This window comes from Notothenia rossii, assembly GCF_949606895.1.
Source record: "Notothenia rossii genome assembly, chromosome: 2".
In the NCBI taxonomy this organism is placed as follows: Eukaryota; Metazoa; Chordata; class Actinopteri; order Perciformes; family Nototheniidae; genus Notothenia; species Notothenia rossii.
The window spans coordinates 74327824-74349485 of record NC_136904.1 but is presented as its reverse complement, the minus strand read 5'-3'; the positions used below and the strand labels follow the sequence as shown (position 1 = coordinate 74349485).

Here is a 21662-nt window from a genome sequence, read left to right as displayed (position 1 = left end):
TTTCACACAGGTGTGTTTCTTTTGAGTAGTTGCACAATATTGTTATTCTCAGATCAGTGTGTGGGCTCAGTGTTGCTCAAGAACATATCCATAATTTAATCGGAATATAGTTTCTCCCTTTTCCTCCAATCATTATTCCCATCATACATATATATGGTTTCTATGTGATGAGTGTCTTAAGACTAGGGCAGTAAAGCTAATACGTTTTTAAAAATGGAGTGAGTCCTCTGCACCAGCCGGTTGTCATTGAGTCGTTCCCAGAGATGTTGAGTTGGTCCTCAATAGGTTTTTTTCTTAAGAAAAACTTTAGTGTTAAACCTGTGTTTGATGCTATGTAATAATGGTTATAGTTACAGTGTGTGTTCAAATTGTATCTGAAAATAAATCAAATAAAACCCAAAATCTAATAACTTAATTTACAAAACTTTGTACCAATAGAATGTGATATAAGCCAAAATCATGTGAAACTTGAAACATATAAAACATGAGCCTTGACTAAGACATAAGTAAAACAATAAGGTGCTGCCCACACTGCAGTTGTGTAGAGACTGTTGAGGATTGACAGAGTTGAACTTTAAGGGGGCTTTATGTGTACAGGAATTAACGATCCGCTTCAGAAGGTGGCTTTAACTTCAGGTTCTTTCCCTAAAAAGAATGACTTCCTCTTTAAAGTCATATCATCAATGTGTGCCACCAGCCTCAGGCAACAGGCTGAGGGACTGAAGTAAACAAAAAAGAGAATTACAGTAGGTCTATTCTAGTTATATTACATCATTTCTTTTAATAACCGTATTATCTTTTCACACAACCTTCTGAATTTGCATTGATGACGAGTTCAGTGTGTCCTATCAGCCTTTATCTACAGGATGCATAAATATGAACATATCTATATATGTACATATCATATCATATGTTAGGGTCATAAGTTATTCTGTAGAGGGGAACTAACATACAAGAAGTTCAAAGAAACAAAATAAGGTAGACAATTTGAGTAAAGTTACCGAGCTCTCATATGTCAATCAATCTCTTCGGACATCACGTCACCAAAGAAGAGGAAGTCCCCCTCGCTTTTAATGTGAACGTCGTCACAATTTCCCATGCAAGTCACAGTTAGGTTAGTTGCTATTAGTTGAATAGTTACTGCAAAAGGGGTAATTAGTCCATCTGAAGCTGCTCTGGGGACATGAAAACAAAAAAGTGGACTATCTTTGCAGTAGGTTTTAATCTAATCAATGTTACTTCATTGTCCGTATTAAATAAACAACAGCATTTCCAGCAGCAACTCAGAAAAAAAGGATTTACCTCATGATGTTACCTCAGTGGATCTATGCACCCATGCAGTAACTGGAATGCTTTTAAGGAAAAGGGAGGATTTGGTCACTGTTAGCAGAAAAAAGACGATGCTATATTTTGAATATAGGGCACCCCCCTCTCAAAAAAAGAGGGATGAATGCCCCAATTAGAATCAGAATCAGTTGTATTACCACACATACGGGGAATTTGCTTTGGTATATGTGGTGCATGCTAAGACACACAAATAATAATATGTAGCAAAACTAAATAAAATGAAATTAGGACTGTTATGTCAGCTATTTAAAGGAAACTATTTTAAGACTATTGTAACAAACTAATAATATTTACATATGACAAATACTATACACTATATTTAAAGTAGAGAGCTGATCTGATTTAAAAGAATGGCAATGTCTACAAAGTGAGCCAAACTACATGTCAACGTGAAAAATATTATTAAGTCCTTGTCGGGTCTCTTCAGCAACTTTAATGATTTTATGAAGGTGTCAAGAATAAAGTATGAGCCATATTTTCAAAGATTTTCCTCTGCAATTTTCTAATTCTTATTATTAACCCTATTGTAGGCATTATCAGAGGTTATCACTCAGCCTTAGGTGTGGATCAGAAGGGGCCGACTAAATAGGCATAGTAAGACATCCTTTGTTAAGTGCTAAAAAAATACCTATAACTCTGCAATGATCCACCCAGACATGCTATTGTGCAAGCATCTCCAGACCTCTGCTCTCCTCCCTGTACAGCTGCATCCCCAGTCACCCATCAGTCAAACATAGTCTACTGGTGAAATGGTTATGTAAATGTCGTCTGAATAGCTATGGTAACTTATTTTTTTGTTTTTCATTATCTGAGTCAGTGGTAGCATGTAGATGTTAAAGAGAAGAGGCCCCATGATGGAGCCTTGAGGAACCCCAAATGACATATTTGTCAACTCAGATGTTTGGTTACCTATAAAAAACTAAGTTTTTCCAGACCTAAGACCGTAGGATTCAAACAAATTTATAACTGTTGCCGAAAGTCCAACCCAGTTTTCCAGTTGGTCTAGTAATATGTTGTGGTCAACAGTTTCAAATGCAGCACTAAGATCTAATAATACTAACATTGAGTTTCTGCCACTGTCGGTGTGTAAGTGGATGTCATCGAATACCTTAACAAGAGCAATCACTATGCTGTGGTGCGGTCGAAAGCCTGACTGGAACACATCCAAACAGTTATTTAAATGCAAGAAATTACTGAGCAGTTGAAAAACAACTTTTTCAATGATTTTACCAAGAAATGGAAGGTTTGATAGGGCCACAAACAGTTTATTACTGAAGCGTCTAGATTATTAATTTTTAAGTGTGGTTTTATGACTGCAGTTTTCAGGGCCTGTGGAAATACACTACAGACTTGTATGTTATATGTAGTGCTGTAGATCTGAGGCTATGCAAGGAAAAACATTTTTGAAAAAGCTTGTTGGTATAATATCAAGGCAGCGACAGGAGGATTTCAGATGTTGTATAATGTCCTCTAGGTCTTTATCATTAATCAGCTGGAATAGTGTCATGGTGTTTGAATTGATTTGAAGTGGACACAGGGACAACACATTTGCTGTACCTGATACAGAGACACTGACTGCTCGTCTGATTTTATGAATTGTATTCGTGAAAAAGGAGGCAAATTCATTGCAGGCCGTGGTGAATGGAAGTTCAGAGGCTACTGACACGGGGGGGTTGTTAGTCTGTCGACGGTAGCAGACAAGGCACATGTGTTGTTTTTGTCAATAATGTCAGATAAGAAAGACTGTCGTGCATTTTTCAATTCCTAATTAAAAAAGCCAAGTCTCTCGATTTCAAAATAAACCTAGAGTTTAATGTTTCACAACTTGCTATTTGACACTTTTTTCTGTTCTCACGGTCATGGCCTTTCTCCATAGAGATATTTTCTTCCAGGACACCTCCTTTACCTTAGTGGGAGCAATGGCATTTATAAGTGAGCAGCGAGGGACAAAGGATTTTTTGGACTCTCTGACCCGCTCCGAAACATGAGGACTGTGTTACACTGCTCACTGGACACAGTGAAGCAGTGTTGTGCGTAGACGGCTCTGCTAAAGATTCTTCCCTAGTTTAGGTTTTATGTTCTGTGTTTAGAGAAATCGAGGCCGAGGTCGTACATTTCTGGTTGATTGGGAGGGCTACGGTCCTGAAGAACGGTCCTGGGTCCTGTCCAGTTTTATCGTGGGCAAAGAATTAATCGAGGACTACTACAGGTGTCATCCGGAGGTCCCAGGGCCGTCAGGTGTCGTCCCTAGAGGGGAGGGTACTGTTGTGCGTAGACGGCTCTGCTAAAGATTCTTCCCTAGTTTAGGTTTTATGTTCTGTGTTTAGATAGGTTCCTGTTTTATTTTGATAGTCTTGTCTACCCTCATGTGTCTAAAGTACGTTTCCTGCTTTGTCTGTTTTCCCGCTGTTGTGATTGTCTAAATTGTCTTCACCTGGTGTTGTCTGTCTACTATATATAGTTCTATTTCGTATATGGCTTCGCCCTCTAAGGCTATCGCTATTGGGTAATCCCCCTGCGCCCCCGCGCAGCACTGAAACACTTGTAGTCCACGCCCACCCGCAAGGTGGGCCCCACCCTCGGGCCTCCTTCCGGTATAAATAGGAAGGTGGCCCGGCAATCTGCTCCCTCTTTTTTTTTCAGCAAACCACCACAGTTACTGAAGCACAGCAATTGAGAATCATCATGAGCAACAACTGTGTCCGTGGTTGTCCCTCATGTGGCTCTGGGTTCATAATGAGTTATGACCTGCAGAGATAAAAGCAGTATGCAAATCCTGCCGGGGGTCAGAGCACGCGTACGCGGCTCTAAACCAGCAGGTAGCATGCACTGCGCTCGTCTCCCCTCGGGCGACAGGAAGCGGAGAGCGGACACTCTTGCTGCTGTGGCCGAGGAGGACGATTGGCCCGTCCAGGCTTATGAGCCCGCGGACGGGGCCTCGTGTCCCTGGGGTAGACTGCCGGGCAGGAGTCCGAAGCAACTCCTGCCCCGCCTCCCACCACGGTTCACCGTTCGGTTCTCCCCTCCCTCCTCTCCCCCGGACGGGGGAGACAGAGTCGGAGCAGGGTGCCAGCTTGGCGGCCGAACATGCTTTCAATCAATCAATCAATCAATGTTTATTTATATAGCCCAATATCACAAATGTTACATTTGTCTCAGTGGACTTCACAGTTTGTACAGAATATCAGTATGACAATACGACACCCTCTGTCCTTAGATCCTCACATCGTACAAGGAAAAACTTCCAGAGAAAACCCAGTTTAAAGGGAAAAATGGGAGAAACCTCAGGGAGAGCAACAGAGGAGGGATCCCTCTCCCAGGACGGACAGACGTGCAATAGATGCCGTGTGTAAATTGAAAAGATAATACATTTGCAACATAGGTAGTCCAAATGTTTGGAAATGCATGTGTGTATAATAGGAAGATGAATCCATGAGTATATCCATCCAGGACTTATGATCCAGGACCGCAGCCACGACTCAAGATCCAGGACTCGCAATCCATGACACAGGACCGCAGGATCATCCATGACTCCGGATCCCGGCGTATATAGACACCAAAAAGAAAGACATTTGGGGAAGCTGGGTTAATCGGAACATGAGAGTACACAGGTATAGACAGAGAGAAGGAAGAAGTAAGATGTCCCCCGACAAACTAAGCCTATATCAGCAAAACTAGGGGCTGAATCTAATCAGCCCTAACTATAAGCTTTATCAAAAAGGAAGGTCTTAAGCGCACTCTTAAAAACGGATAGGGTGTCTGCCGTCCGAACACAAACTGGAAGCTGATTCCACAAAAGTGGAGCTTGATAAGAAAAGGCTCTGGCTCCCATTGTACTTTTAGAGACTCTAGGAACAACCAACAACCCTGCATTCTTGGAACGCAATGCCCTAGTAGGACAATAGGGTATAATGAGTTCTTTAAGGTAAGATGGCGCCTGCCCATTAAGGGCTTTGTAGGCGAGAAGAAGAATTTTAAATTCTATCCTGTGTTCTATAGGGAGCCAGTGTAAGGCAGCCACAACAGGAGTAATGTGGTCCCTTTTCCTAACTCTGGTTAGTACACGAGCTGCAGCATTTTGAATCAGCTGAAGCGATTTGACTGACTTCTTGGTACACCCTGATAATAAGGAGTTACAATAATCCAGCCTTGAAGTAACAAATGCATGGACTAGTTTCTCTGCATCGTTTTGAGGCAAGATATGCCTGATTTTTGCAATGTTACGTAGATGGAAGTAGGCGGTCCTTGAAATTGATTTTATGTGGGCGTTAAAGGATAAATCCTGATCAAATATAACACCAAGATTCCTTACAGTCTCACTGGAGGCCAAATTAATGCCATCCATAGTTAATATATCTTTAGATAATTTGTTTCGTAGATTCTTCGGGCCAAGTACAATAACTTCAGTTTTGGTCGTGTTTAACATCAAAATATTTAAGGTCATCCACGTTTTTAAGTCCTTGAGGCAGTCTTGAATTTTATTTAGATGATTAATTTCATCAGGCTTGATTGATAAATATAGTTGAGTATCATCCGCATAACAATGAAAGTTTACAGAATGATTCCTTATAATATTGCCTAACGGAAGCATATATAGGGTGAACAAAATAGGTCCAAGCACTGAGCCCTGTGGCACTCCATGGCTAACTTTGGTTTGCATGGAAGATTCATCGTTGACACGTACAAACTGAGAGCGTTCAGATAGATAGGACATAAACCAGCCTAAAGCAGTTCCCTGTATGCCAACTAAGTGCTCTAGTCTTTGCAATAGGATATCATGGTCGATAGTATCAAATGCAGCACTAAGGTCGAGCAAGACAAGAATAGAGACAAGTCCCTTGTCAGAGGCTATTAGAATGTCATTTGTGACTTTAACCAGAGCTGTCTCTGTGCTATGTTGTGTTCTAAAGCCAGACTGAAAATCTTCAAATAAATCATAGTTTTTTAAGTAATCACACAGCTGTTTTGCGACTGCTTTCTCAAGAATCTTTGAGAGGAACGGAAGATTAGAAATAGGTCTATAGTTGGCTAAAACATCTGGATCGAGGTTGTGCTTTTTAAGAAGCGGTTTTATCACTGCTACTTTGAATGATTGTGGAACATAGCCTGATAATAAAGACATATTCATAATATTTAATAAAGAAGTGCTAATTAATGGAAAAACTTCTTTTAACAGCTTAGTTGGAATCGGGTCTAAGATACACGTTGATGGTTTAGAAGAGAGAATCATTGAATTTAATTGTTCAAGGTTTATGGCTGAAAAGCATTCTAGTTTACTATCTAGTGTAATATTAGAACTTACGTTTCCGGGAGCTGTTGATAACACTATACTGGTTAAAGGCAAGAGGTCATTGATTTTGTTTCTAAGAGTAACAATTTTATCGTTAAAAAAGCACATAAAATCATTACTACTGAGTGCTATGGGAATAGAAGGCTCAGTCGAGCTGTGGCTCTCTGTCAGCCTGGCTACAGTGCTGAAAAGAAATCTTGCATTATTCTTATTCTCATCTATTAATGAAGAGTAGTATGCTGCTCTGGCTTTACGCAGTGCTTTCTTATATTCATTGAGTGTAATTTGCCAAATTAAACGAGATTCTTCAAGTTTAGTGGAACGCCATATCCTTTCAAGTTGTCTCGACTTTTGCTTTATTTTGCGGGTTTCGGCATTATGCCATGGAGCTAATCTATGTTGTTTTATTTTCTTCTTTTTCAAAGGAGCAACAGAGTCTAATTTTATTCGCAGCGCATCTGTAGCACTATCAACAACATGATCAATTTGGGGTGGTGTACATTTTGTATAAGTTTACTCCCCTACATGCAGACATGCTATCGAGTTAAGTATTGGTGGAATCTCTTCCTTAAATTTGGCTATAGCACTAACAGATAGGTTTCTGCTGCAGGAGCTTTTGGCTAATGCTTTGTAGTCTAGTAACAGTACTTCAAAAGTTACTAAGAAATGGTCGGATAAAGCAGGATTATGCGGTTCGACTAATAGTTGCTCAATTTCAATACCATAAGTCAGAACAAGGTCAAGAGTGTGATTATAGCAGTGGGTTGGTTTATTTACACTCTGACAGAAACCAACAGAATCTAATATAGAGTTAAATGCAACAGTAAGGCTATTTTTATCATCGTCAACATGAATATTAAAGTCACCTACGATAATTACTTTATCTGTTTTAAGTACCAAAGCTGATAAAAACTCAGAGAATTCTGATAAGAATTCTGAATAAGGACCTGGTGCACGGTACACTGTAACAAATAAGATTGGCTGCAAAGTTTTCCAGGTCGGATGCGTAAGACTGAAAATGAGGCTTTCAAAGGAGGTATAATTTAATTTTTGTTTAGTATTGATAAGTAAACTTGAGTCAAAGATTGCTGCAACTCCACCTCCTCGGCCCGTGCCTCGGGCAATATGAGTATTGATATGGCTGGGTGGAGTGGCCTCATTTATGCTGACATATTCTTCATGTCTCAACCAAGTTTCAGTGAGAGAACATATATCAATATTATAATCTGATATTAAATCATTTACCAGTATTGCTTTAGATGCTAGAGATCTTATGTTTAAGAGACCACATTTAATCTTCCTGTTTTGTTGCACTGTAGTAGTTGTTACATTTACTTTTATTAGGTTATTATGTATGACACCTCTATTAGGTTTTACCTTAAATTGTCCTTGGGCAGACACACACACCGTTAATATTGGGTATTTTATTGGGTTCGGGATTCCTATGGATGACTGCCTAGGAGAGAGCGCAGAGAAGCGTGTAAGACTGCGACTCTGCCTCCTGGTCTCAACTCCAGTTTGTCATGGATTAAGTCCACAGAGCCCTGAAATGTTTGCCGAAATGAGATTTGCACCTTCCAAAGTAGGATGAATGCCGTCTCTCTTAATCAGACCAGGTTTTCCCCAGAAGGCTGTCCAATTATTCACGAAGCCCACATTGTTTGCTGGGCACCACCAAGACAACCAGCGCTGAAATGATGACATGCGGCTATACATGTCATCATTGATCAGATTGGGGAGGGGACCAGAGAAGATTACGGTGTCCGACATTGTTTTAGCATAACTACACACCGACGCCACATTAAGTTTGGTGCATTCTGATTGGCGTAAACGAACATCATTACCACCGACGTGAATAACAATCCTACTGTATTTACGTTTATTTTTAGCCAGCAGTCTAAGATGCGCCTCAACGTCGCCCGCTCTGGCCCCCGGAATGCATGTGACTGTGGACGCTTCGGTCTCTAAATTCACGTGTCTCATAATAGAGCTACCAATAACCAGAGTTGGCTTCTCAGCGGGTGTCTCGCTGAGTGGGGAATATCTGTTAGATACGTGAACGGGTTGGTGGGGACCTGCGGGTTTCGCGTTATGCCCCTTCTGAACAGTCACCCATTCTCCCTGCTGCTCGGGAGTTGCCGGGGGACGGCTAAGAGGAGCTACCTTTTGCCGGTCCGCACCGGCTAACATGGGCTTTAATGTAGCTGAGTTATTTTCTAAGATGCGGAGCCGGGCTTCTATGGCTATGATTCCCGCCTCCAACCTAACAACTATACTACATTTAACACATGTATCGGTACCAGTAAAGGAGGTAGGCGAGTAACCAAACATGAGACAGTTAGAGCAGGAAATAGCACCCGAGGGTGGGGAAAGAGCCATGGCTAGCTATCAAGCTAAAGTAGCTACCGTTAGCAAACCCGAAAAGAGTGTAGGCAACTGTGGAGTTACAGTCGCTAAGAGAAGGAGAGTTTGTGAGTGCTTAAGCTGTAGTAACGTGTGATTACAACGTCAGGCAGTTGCCGTGATCAAGAGTTTTAAAACGATCGATTAAGTTAAGATAATAAGCTATCAGCAACAGAACAGGCACACGGGATACCCGGAGATGACAACAACAACCGGAAGTTACAACATGCTTACCGCAATAGTGGTTACCTCTCTGTCACCACAGCGCGGCGGCGTCTGTTACGGAGACGGCCAGAAAAGTGCTACTGGACGCTCCAATCAGCCCGGACGGGCTGTTCGCACCCCAGTTCATGAAGACGGCCGCGGAAAAGGTGGACGGCATTCGCCAGCATGTACAGCTGGCTCCAGTCGGCTGAGCTGCCACAGCGGCACCAACGCCCGCAGCAGCCGCGGCGTCCACGCCGGCCACAGGAGGCCGCAAGCGGAGAGACGCCCACAGCAACCGCCCCGGCGGCTGCAGGGGCTCCGTCCCACGTCTCCGCTCCCCCGCCACCCCGGAAACAGGGTCTCCCGGCGGCGAGTCAAATGGGAGTGAGGCTTCCCCGCTCCTGGTCGGCTCCGCGAGAGCCTCCGAGGAAGCGGAGCCGGTAATTAAGCCGGCTGCCACTAATCCGTTGATTAAGTAGGCAGCAGGGCTCCCTGCAGAAGCCTGCTGGTTTTAACCTATCGGTTAATAAACCTGCAGAGCTCGCGGCATTCCTCTGTCCGAGATACGCCTCCTACACACGGTCATAACCCATGAGCGCCGGTATAACGCCTCATGTGGACAGCACTGCACACACCTCCACTCATCCCCTGAGCGTGTACACGCCTCATGATGACAGCCGGAGTGAAACGCAGCGTGTGGAGGTTTCCTCGCAGCCCTTTCGCCTCACGGGCAGCGGCGGCGAGGGCAATGGCGTGGCTCGTCACCATGACGACCATTACAGCACATCACAGAGAAGCCAGAACGGGGGAATGAGCAGTATTCCAGGCTGAGTGCCCCCAGCGGAAGCGCCCGCAGCGCCACGGCGCCAGGGCTCGCTACAGAAGCCTGCTGGTTTTAACCTATCGGTTAATTAACTGCAGAGCTCGCTAATTAAGCCGGCTGCCACTAATCTGTTGATTACCAGCAGGGCTCGCTGCAGAACCCTGCCCGTTTTAACCTCGGTTAATAACCTGCAGAGCTCGCGGCATTCCTCTGTCCGAAATACGCCTCGTACACACGGCCTTAATAAACCCATGAGCGCCGTTATAACGCCTCATGTGGGCAGCACTGCACACACCTCCATCCATCCCCTGAGCGTGTACGCACCTCATGATGAGAGTCGGAGTGAAACGCATCGTGTGGAGGCTTCCTCGCAGCCCTTTCGCCCCACAGTGGCGGCGAGGGCAATGGCATCACAGAGAAGCCAGAACGGGGGAATGAGCAGTATTCCAGGCTGAGTGCCCCCAGCGGTAGCGCCCGCAGCGCCACGGCGCCAAGTCTCGCTGCAAGAAGCCTGCTGGTTTTAACCTATCGGTTAATAACCTGCAGAGCTCGCTAATTAAGCCGGCTGCCACTAATCTGTTGATTAAGTAGACAGCAGGGCTCGCTGCAGAAGCCTGCCGGTTTTAACCTCGGTTAATAACCTGCAGAGCTTGCGGCATTCCTCTGTCCGAGATACGCCTCCTACACACGGTCATAATAAACCCATGAGCGCTGTTATAACGCCTCGTGTGGACAGCACTGCACACACCTCCATTCATCCCCTGAGCGTGTACACGCCTCATGATGAGAGCCGGAGTGAAACGCAGCGTGTGGAGACTCCCTGGCGTGGCTCGTTGCCATGACGACCACAGAACATCTCGAGCATGTGCGCCCGCTCTTAGAGTGTTTCTCAGAGTGGCAGCGCGTGTGTCTGATGGACAGATGGATGAGCAGGCTGATCAGCAGAGGATACGTCCTGCAGTTCGCCTCTCCCCCACCCCCACAGTTCAATGGGATACAGGAAACACTCCTGTCCTCCCAGAAGCTATGTCTTGCGCTCCAATCCGAGCTGCTGGAACTCCTGTTGAAAGAGGATATTTCCAGGGTTCCTCAAAGGGAGGAAAATCAGGGTTTTTCACTCCCGTTATTTTTCTAATCCCAAAAAAGACTGGGGGAATGAGACATCCTGGATCTGTCAGTATTCCACATGCGGACGATCAAACAGGTGCTGGAATGTTTTCACCAGGACGACTGGTTCACTTCCACCTGAAGGATGCATACTTCCACGTACCCATCATCCCGAAACACAGGAAATTCCTGCGTTTTCCATTCAGGGAATATCAGACCAGACAATCGTCTGCCGTTCGGATATTTCCTGGCTCCTCGCATTTGTGTAGAGAAGGCTGGAGCCACTACACAGAGGAGGGATGAGAGTGTGGTTTTCCTCTGGACGACCTGCTATTTGCTGGCTCGCCCCAGGGAAGAAGTCGCTTTACAGACGGTACATCTCGTATCGCATCTGTCAAAGCCTGGGTTTCATAATAAATTGGAAGAAGAGCTGTCCTCTTCCCTCTCAGACAATCGTTTATCTGGGAGTGGAGTTAAACTCAGCCAGCATGAGAGCGCGACTCTCGCGGCAGCGAGGGGAAGAACTGACAGCTCTCCTCCGGTGTGTCATAACCCACACAGCCCTCTCCGTGACGCAGCTGCTCGGCGTTGGCGTCAGCTGGTCACGTGATGATCCCCCTGAGTCTCTTCCAACAGGGGGACACTCCAGAGGTGGTTCATTCGCTGCAGAAGCCTGCTATTTTAACCTATTGGTTTATAAACTGCAGAACTCGCGGCATTCCTCTGTCCCAGATATGCCTCCTACACACGGTCATAATAACCACGAGCACCGTTATAACGCCTCGTGTGGACAGCATGCACACACCTCTCATCCCCTGGGCGTGTACGCACCTCATGGGAAAGACGGAGTGAAAGGCAGCGTGTGGAAACTCCCTCGCAGCCCTTTTGCCTCACGGGCAGAGGCGGCGATGGCGTGGCTCGTCACCATGAAGACCATTACGGCACTTCACAGAGAAGCCTCTCCCCCCAGCAGTTCCATGGGATACAAGAAACACTCCTGTCATCCCAGGAACAGTGTCTTGCGTGGTTTTTACCCCCGCTATTTTTCTAAATCTCCTCTGTCCGGTGCGCGCTGTCCTGCTATGTGGCGCGCACGGCGGCCTGGCGCCTTTCTCAGCACCTGTTCGTGCACTATAGAGAGAGCTCGATCGGGCAACCTCTGTCTGCACAACGGCTGTCACACTGGCTGTGTGAGGCTGTGTCACAGGCATATGTCTCCTCTGGGGTGGAGCCCCCGGAGAACATCAAGGCGCACTCCACCAGAGGAATTTCCTCCTCCACGGCTTTGCACGGAGGAATGTCAGTGGAAGATATTTGCACGGCTGCATCTTGGTCTTCCCCCTGTTCATTTATTCATTTTTATTTGAGGGATGTCTCCCATTCCTCTCTGAAACACCCTGTACTGGGTGTCCTGTCGGGTGAGTGACGTCAGGGAGCCAGCTGTGCGCCTCTCTCCTGCCTTTTGGCACGCGGAGAGCGGCCCATTTCCCCTCTTATAGGAGGGATGTTCCTTTTTCCTCAAACACACTTTGTACGGAGTGCCTGGTCAGAGTGAGTGACGTCAGGGATCCAGCTGTGCGCTCTCCTGCCTGTCTGCACGCAGAGAGCTGCTGTTCCCCCACTACGATCGCAGGACGAGGTGGGACTTTCGTCTCTACTTTCTCACAGCGGCCGGTATGTATTGTTCCCAGCCTTCACCCCGTCGGGAAGATAGGCATGTTTTGCTATGTTCCAGGTACGGTGATGAGCCATTACGCATGGCACATCAGGCAGGGGGGTGTTATTGAGCAGGTATGTCTGTGCTTCTAGTGCCGGGCGGACCCAGTGGGGCGCAGACTACATCATGCTCTCGCCCTTAACCCAATAGCGATAGCCTTAGAGGGCGAAGCCATATACGAAATAGAACTGAGGTTACCTACTGTAACCCCAGCTTCTATGAGTAAATGGCGCAGCCCTCTAAGTGCGGGGCCCCACTGGCTCTACGAATAGCTGAAGAAAAGTTATGTTGTATGGGAGCAGATTGCCGGGCCACCTTCCTATTTATACCGGAAGGAGGCCCGAGGGTGGGGCCCACCTTGCGGGTGGGCGTGGACTACAAGTGTTTCAGTGCTGCGCGGGGGCGCAGGGGGATTACCCAATAGCGATAGCCTTAGAGGGCTGCGCCATTTACTCATAAAGTTGTTTTTTGATAGTATAGGTTAGACAGTTTATTGAGTGTTTATTTTGTTACTTTATGTATTCAGTGTGTTGTTACCTGATTACATTAAAACACTTTATTTTTGATACTTTGTTTGTCTCTGCATCGTGCATTTGATTCCACGCCTTTGTACAGCCTTAACAAGCAGGGTGCGGAGCAGCGCGGTTGAGAACGGAAGACCATCTGCCAGGTGTGCTCTGACCCCGTTCTTTAGAGTTTGGTTGAACCTTTCCACCCCCCCCCCCATTTGCTTGCGGGTGGTATAAAGCTGAGATAAACTGTGGGCCGTTATCTGTAGTGATGCTGTTAGGACTGCTCCACCGAGCAAACAGAGAAGAGAGAAAGTATGTGACCACCCGATCCATTACGGACCCCGTGGCGACCACCTCTGGCCATTTCGAATGGAGCTCGTAAGCCACCAGGAGGAGGCGTTGGTGGTGCGGAACGCCATGGAGGTCCCCATAGATGTCCATCTGGATGTGCTCCCAAGGCGCGAGCAGCAACTGCAAGGGCTGCAGGGGCAATGGGGGCGATGGGGGTTGCGGGCCAGTTTTGCCACTGACCAGGCAGGCCGTGCACTCCTTCACCATTGTCTCTATATCTCGAACCCCAAAAACTCGATGGCTGGAACGGCGAAGGTGCACTTTTCCCCATTTAGCGTGAGGTTGTGACTGGCGAGGATGTCCAGCACCCTCGCCATTCGTTTGTCATGAACGGCCGGTGTTGCATCATGAACCACTATGTCGTCCAGGAAGAGGACCGGCCCTGAGGCTGAAGGGCATGCAGGTTTAGTGAAACACTCCGACATGCGTCACGAAAGCTGTAAGGCTGCAGCTGTCAGGGTGCAGCGGAACCTGCAGGTAGCCTTGGCGAAGGTCTAGTTTTGTTAACATGGAAGAGCCGTGGAATTGTGCGGCTAGCTCCTCCACTGTGGGCAGCGGATACCTGTCAGGTGTCATGGCCTTGTTCCCCGGCCTGAGATCGCAGGCCCCCTGACTTTTTCTTCACTACCACCAGGTTTGAAATACACGGGGAAGCATCAATGCGCTCGATGATGCCCGCGTCCAAGAGTTTTTGCAGCTCGGCGGTGACGTCGTCACGCAGGGCGAGAGGCAGGCGGCGTATAGGCCGGATGTACCTCAGGCTTGAGGAGGGGCTGGTGGTCAAAGGCGGTGAGGCAGCCCAAACCACTGAACAGAGCAGGCCAGTGCTGTTGCCAAGGCGAGCCAACAGACAAGATGGCGGCCCCAGAATTGTCCACAAGGGTGAAACCCAGCTCACAAAACAAATCAAAACCCATGAGGTTGGCCCCCTGGTGAGACACTTGAAAGGTGAATGCAGGGAGAGCCTTAGTCCCTTAACGCACAGCAAAGGTGATCGTGCCCGCCATTCCTATTTTAGAGTGTCCATACCCATACAGATTCTCGGCGTTGGCAGTGAGTGTTCGAAGCAGAAAGGCAGACCCCATCCAGCTTCACCGTGCAGCACTTTAGTGGTCGGGAGGTGGCAGCCACTGAGTGGATGGTCGTTGGCGCGTGCGGCCCAGGCATACGTGCAGGTGGGCTGTCGGTTGCAGGAACAGAGCGACAGACCCGTGCGCAATGGTTCTGCCTGCCACAGCGTTGGCACCTCTGTCCCTTGGCAGGGCAGTTTGGAGCTCGACTCTGGTGCGATGATGAGCCACAATTACCACAGGCCCGGCGTGCTGCCGTACCCTGGCGTGCTGCAAAGTTCACATCCAAGTTGTCCTCAGGGAAAACCTCCCCGGGAGGTCCATGGGTAGGGCCACCGTTTGAGTTAGTAGCATGGGTCTGGGGGGGAAAGAACTGGAGGAGGGAGCTAGCTGTGATGCTAAGGCTGCTGTTGACTTGAGCTGGAAAGCTATATCCACTGCTCTTGCTGAAATTAGCTCGTCTGTCATCATTAGCAACTTTTCTCTAAATTTCGGGCTATTAGTGTGCTCAGCCAGCTGATCCCATATGAGTTAATCTTCCAGCGCCCCAAATGTACAAAGGCTGGCTAGTCCCCTCAGATCAGCCACCTAATGGTCGACGGACTCACCCGCCTGTTGCCGAAGTTGCCGGAAAACAATCCGCCGGAGCATAACATTTTGTGGAGCAGCAAAGTGTCCAGTTAGCAGTGTAACACAGTCCTCCTATTTCGGAGCGGGTCCGAGAGTCCAAAAAATCCGCTGTCCCTCGCTGCCCAGCGTGTGTATCAGCAGGGCTTTCTTCCTGTCATCGTTAGCATCAGCTAGCTCCGCGGCTACTATGAACGTTTCGAAGGACTCAAGCCAGCGAACCCACGGGATCGGTGGTTCGCCAGGCAGCGCGAGGAACGGGGAGAGAGGTGAGAGTAGAGAATCCATAATCCTCGTCGCCAATGTTGTGTTTAATAAACTATAGACTACGGCTTTTGAGTTGACCGTTTATTGAACCAGCTGCCATGGCTTCACAACAACAACTACCGGTTCACACATTACATTACATTACATTACATTGCATTTAGCTGACGCTTATATCCAAAGCGACTTACAATAAGTGCATTCGACCAGGAAGATACAACCTTGAAGAAAACAGAATCATATAAGTACATCAGGTTTCATAGAGCCAAACATTTCAAGCGCTACTCAACTGGCTTTAGATAAGCCAGCCCTTTATTAGTATATAAGTGCTTTGTTAGTAATTCAATCGCTCGAAGTGGAGTCTAAAGAGATGAGTTTTCAGTCTGCGCCGGAAGATGTGTAAGCTTTCTGCTGTCCTGATTTCAATGGGGAGCTCATTCCACCATTTTGGAGCCAGGATAGCAAACCCACGAGTTTTTGCTGATGGGAACTTGGGTCCCCCTCGCAGTGCGGGTGCAGCGAGCTGTTTGGCTGATGCAGAGCGGAGTGCACGTGCTGGGGTGTACAGTTTAAGCATGTCCTGTATGTAGGAAGGGCCAGATCCATTCACAGCATGGTACGCAAGTACCAGTGTCTTGAAGTGGATTCTAGCAGTTACTGGAAGCCAGTGAAGGGAGCGGAGGAGCTACAGAACAATTATACAGAGTAGAATAAATGAAACAGAGAAGTCTATTTAAACAAGAATATAACTTACAGTGATTGCTGAGTCAGTATAGATAGTGTCCTCACCGGGTCTGGATGCACACTGAGTTATTCTGATTTTAAATGCGCTATTTAAATGATTTGAGGGTTTACTAAGTCAAGCTGTTTTGCACTTTGCGCAATCAGCAGACTGTTCCGGCCTATTGTAATGCAGGGTTGAGGCGCGTGACCCACTGAGACCTGTCTTACAGGTTGAGTTGAGCAGATCTGAGATTTAAAATCTCTCAGAAATCGCCGTTTTAGCTACAATAACTGCAGAACAATTATACAGAGTAGAATAAATGAAACAGAGAAGTCTATTTAAACAAGAATATAACTTACAGTGATTGCTGAGTCAGTATAGATAGTGTCCTCACCGGGTCTGGATGCTCCCCAAACTCCCGGTGCCATCTTAAAGGCACAGTCACACCTGAGGTGACGCATGCATAACACTTGTGTTTGAACAGATATAGAGCTCTCAAAGAAAACACAGGAATAATCAGAGAGCGCAACATCAGTCTCCACAACCTTGGAGATGTTCAGACTCTCAGAGATAATTAAGTCCAGAGTGTGCTCCTTATTGTGCGACGGATCCGTCACATGCTGAGTCTGTCCATAGTTATCACAAAACAGTTATTTAGCCCCTTTGTGCTGGGGGTTGTCTATATGCAGACACGGCGCCAGAACAAATCTACAGAGAGGGCATTTGATTTTCATGGGAGGACACACAAAACCGTCATGTGCCGCGGCCAGTATCGGGGTAGCTTGACGTTTCATAGAGGGTGCTCAAACATGTAGGGTTTCCCATTAATGTACCGGGCGCTACAGTGGAATTTTCTACTGCAACACTCCCCACACGCACATACACAGTGTACCCGCGACTGTTACAATGAAGGCTCGATAATCAGCTCACGGCATATAGGTGTAAGCAGGGGTAAAGTGCTACTTTTCTAAGTGGGGACTGGACCTCATATCCTCCATGGGGGTCCGGGGAAGATATATTTTTTAATATTGAAGTTAAAAGCATCAATCTGGTGCACTTTGAGAGCAAAATTAATTGATCTATACCTCTCTTCATCAACACCCATATGAGACAGAACTGTAAACAGATTTACTATTTCTTTATGGTTATTTTACTCCCCTTTTAAACTCTATTCTTGTTTTACTGTCATATAGTATTTCATACCTGTTTTTCATTTATTACTCTTATATTACTATCTGACATCACATACATCGTAGCCTTAAAGTTCACAATGTTGTTATAATTAAAAATATATATATATATTTGTTTTATAAATAAAATAAAACGTGTTTATTGGGGGAGGGCAGGGATGTCAAATGGGAGGGCCTGGCCCTCCCACGGCGCCGAGTCTGTCTACATGGATGTTAAAATCACCAACAATGACTAGACGGTCAAAGTCAATACACACTATACAGCAGTTCAGTAAAGTCATCAAAACAAATTTCACAGTATTTGGGTGTTCTTTAGATATTTAGGAACATAGCTCAAGAGGAGCATTTCAGCTGAAGGGCCACATAATTAAAAGAAGCAACGTTTCCATAAGATGTCTACTTGCATTGAAGGGAATCATTGAACAAAATAGCAACTGAATCCCTTGTCTTATGCATTCTTTCCTGACGGGTTGATTCAATAAGAACCGCTGCGCTGTTATTTTGGTCTATCCAAGTTTCAGTTCAAACTTGATGTGAATTCTGTAAATGTTTAAATCAATCTTATTTAGTGCAACATATTTAATCTATAATTCATTCTTTGTCTAAATGACATTATCTGTTTATCCCGACCTGTGACCTCACTACTGCCATCAGCTTTTCAGATAAAACCTCGGCCAGCACAGTAAGGCTACTTACTGCTGTCTAAAGTATATTATTCATTTACCTCCTATGTTGATTCAACACACCAACAATAGTCATGTTTGTTGTTTACGTACATTATTAAATCAATGTTCTTCCTGTAATATCATTGGAGTTTCTAATGGCAGCCTTTACTTCTGAACCACGTGTGGCCTGTTACTAGAGATAGGGTGTTTTCTTATTTTGAAACTCTCTGAAAGTCATAACATTCAGTTATTAATATCATTTTTTTTTATTTCTGCATTGCTGCAAACTATTTTTTCAAATAAATAATGTGTATCATAATGTATAATATTAACCTTGAAATTATTTAATTCAATCCAACAGGGGTTTGGTCGGCTTCTAAAAAAGAGCATTTGCGACTTGTTTTTTTGTTTTGATACAAGGACTACACCGACACATCTCAGTTTGAAGTCACATGGTACCAATGTCATTGCAGGCTAATGCCATGGGAGAAAATGAACAACTGCCAGCACGTTATGTAAGGCAATGATTGGACACAGAACAGAAAGCACCTTTGTATCTCCCATCATTAAGGTCGTGCAAATGCAATTTCTGATGTTTGCAGCGTGGAACAAAAGGGGCACTAAAGATTGTAACTAATGCATCAGCACTTCAATGGTCTGGCTTGTTTGAAGCAAATATATCTGCACTTTTCTTCTGAATATTTATGCTTTATTGCACTTATTATAAGTCACTTTGGATAAAGCGTTAGCTTACTCAAATGTAATGTAATGTTAAAATGTAATCTAAAATAACAATTGAAATTAAGTTTTGATGATGAATAATGTTTCAGTAGTTACTATGTTTACTCTGTCAGGGCTAAGTGGGACTACAAACTACAGACTTTTTGTTTTTGCTCTCACTTTGCTGTGTTACTTTGTGATTTGGCTGGTAAATTTGACCCTTATTGTGTCCATCATTGTGCACAAAAAGCTTCACGAGCCCATGTATATCTTCCTGTGTAATCTGTGTATAAATGGACTTTATGGGACAGCAGGCTTTTACCCAAAGTTCCTGATTGATCTTCTGTCTACCACTCATGTTATTTCATATGCTGGATGTCTTCTGCAGGGTTTTGTGTTGCACTCTTCAGTTGCTGCAGATTTTTCTTTTCTCGTGCTGATGGCCTACGACAGGTATGTGGCTATATGTCGACCTCTGGTGTACCACTCTGTCATGACTAAAGAGAAAGTTGGTGTGTTTGTGTTTTTGGCTTGGTTAATACCCATTTTTTTGGTGTTCATGGGTACAATAACAACATCTAGAACAAGTTTATGTGGCTCACAAATACCGAGAATCTACTGTGTTAACTGGTTGATAGGTAAACTAGCTTGCTCTGCTTCCATTGCAAACATTGTTATTCCAGCTTTTAATTATACATTTTATTTCGGTCATTTTGTGTTTGTTGGTTGGTCTTATATACATCTGATCAGAACATGCAAAGCCTCCAAAGAGAACTGGAGTAAATTTATGCAGACATGTGTACCACATTTATTCTGTTTAGCAGTGGGTGTTGTTTCTTTGCTTTTTGATTTGTTGTATATGCGATTTGGCTCAAAAGGACTGCCGCAAAGTGCCCAGAATTTTATGGCAATGCAGTTTATCATTGTTCCTCCAATCATCAATCCTCTGATGTATGGTTTCAAATTGACACAAATAAGACAAATAATTAAAATTGCTCTGTGTGGTAGAGGATCAGTTGTTGGATTAAAGTCATGAGCTGTTCACAAAGGAAAGTTCAACTTGTATAAACAAATGTGTGCAGAAAACTGTTAATCTTTAGATAATATAAAATGAACAGAGTATAAGGGCCAATTCAGCATTTAGAGAGTGAAAGAAAGTAGTTTAGACTGGACAGCCTGTCTGTCTCTTAGGACTGAATGTACCTTAAGTTATCTTTATCACTACAATCATATTTCAAATGTTCCTCCTAATGTATCTCACATTTACTATATGTTAATAGTTTAGATTTCAATACATCTGTATCTTATCATAAAACATATGATTTGTTACACACAGGTGTGTTTCTTTTGAGTAGTTGCACAATATTGTTATTCTCAGATCAGTGTGTGGGCTCAGTGTTGCTCAAGAACATATCCATAATTTAATAGAATTTCTCCCTATTCTTCCAATCATTAATCCCATCATACATATATATGGTTTTAAATTGTAGCAAATTAACAGAAATATATGGTTTCTATGTGATGAGTGTCTTAAGACTAGGCCAGTAAAGCTAATACGTTTAGCCAGTTGTCATTGAGTCGTTCCCAGAGATGTTGAGTGGGTCCTCAATAGGTCTTTTTCTTAAGAAAAACGTTAGTGTTAAACCTGTGTTTGATGCTATGTAAAAATTGTTATATCAGTGTGTGTTCAAAATGTATCTGAAAATAAATCAAATAAAACCCAAAATCTAATAACTTCATTTCCAAAATTTGGTACAAATAAAATGTGATATAAGTTGAAGTCAGAAAGTATGTGAAACCTGATATAAGACATGACACTTGACTAAGACATAAGTAAAACACTGAAAGTATGGTGTTTACATTATACAAGAAAAATGGTGTAGCAACAGCATTCAGGCTCTCTCTCCCATGATTGTTGAGACTATGAGCATGGTAGGGGCCACACACAGGCTCCGATGAGCTCCAGGGAGGTGACGGAGGAAAACTCCTGAGAGGTTTCTCAATACTCAAATTTCCCCTCCTCGACTCCTCTCCTCGAGACTTGGTGCCGCCCACAGGAGATGCGAGCGGAGGACTGAGGAGGGGAACCGAGGAGAGAGGAGGGGAAGCAGCAGGTGGTTAGAGAAATGAGAACTCCTCTCCTCTGAGCGGTCATTTTAAAGAGACGTCCATTAATGATGACAGGAGGCACAGAAGCACTCTGATGGACAGATGTGTTCATGACGACTTATATATATTGACTTTTAATTCATTGACAGTGCGGTATAATGAGACAGTAACAGGCTACAGATGCGGACATATACACACACATATATTTATATAAATATATACAATTTCAGAATCAAAAAAGTATGAGAGCACTCTCATAATAACGTAACACAATCAGAGACTGGATATATCCCCCCCCCCCTCCCCCTCTCTCTGGTCGCTGAAATGGGGAATTGAAATTATGGGCCAAAAGTTGTACAAGTATTAAAAGTAAGCATAGGACACCAAACCAACTGAGACCCGTCTGTCCGCCGCATCTACGCACTGTACAACAACACACACCTACACACTGTACCACACACACCTACTGCTCCTAAAGCATATTCAGGATACAGCCGTTGTGTATTTTATTATGTGAAGCACTAAATGGTCTTAGA

The 21662-nt window shown here is 44.9% G+C and overlaps 1 protein-coding gene across 1 annotated transcript; it reads left to right on the top strand.

Moving 5' to 3' along the window:
- Window positions 1-19108: 19108 nt before the first annotated feature.
- On the top strand, window positions 19109-20053 carry LOC307027928 (olfactory receptor 1D5-like; the record flags this gene model as incomplete). Its single annotated transcript, XM_079662623.1, has 1 exon — window positions 19109-20053. The coding sequence occupies one exon, from the start codon at window positions 19109-19111 to the stop codon at window positions 20051-20053; it is 945 nt and encodes a 314-aa protein (XP_079518749.1).
- Between the last annotated feature and the right edge of the window lie 1609 nt (window positions 20054-21662).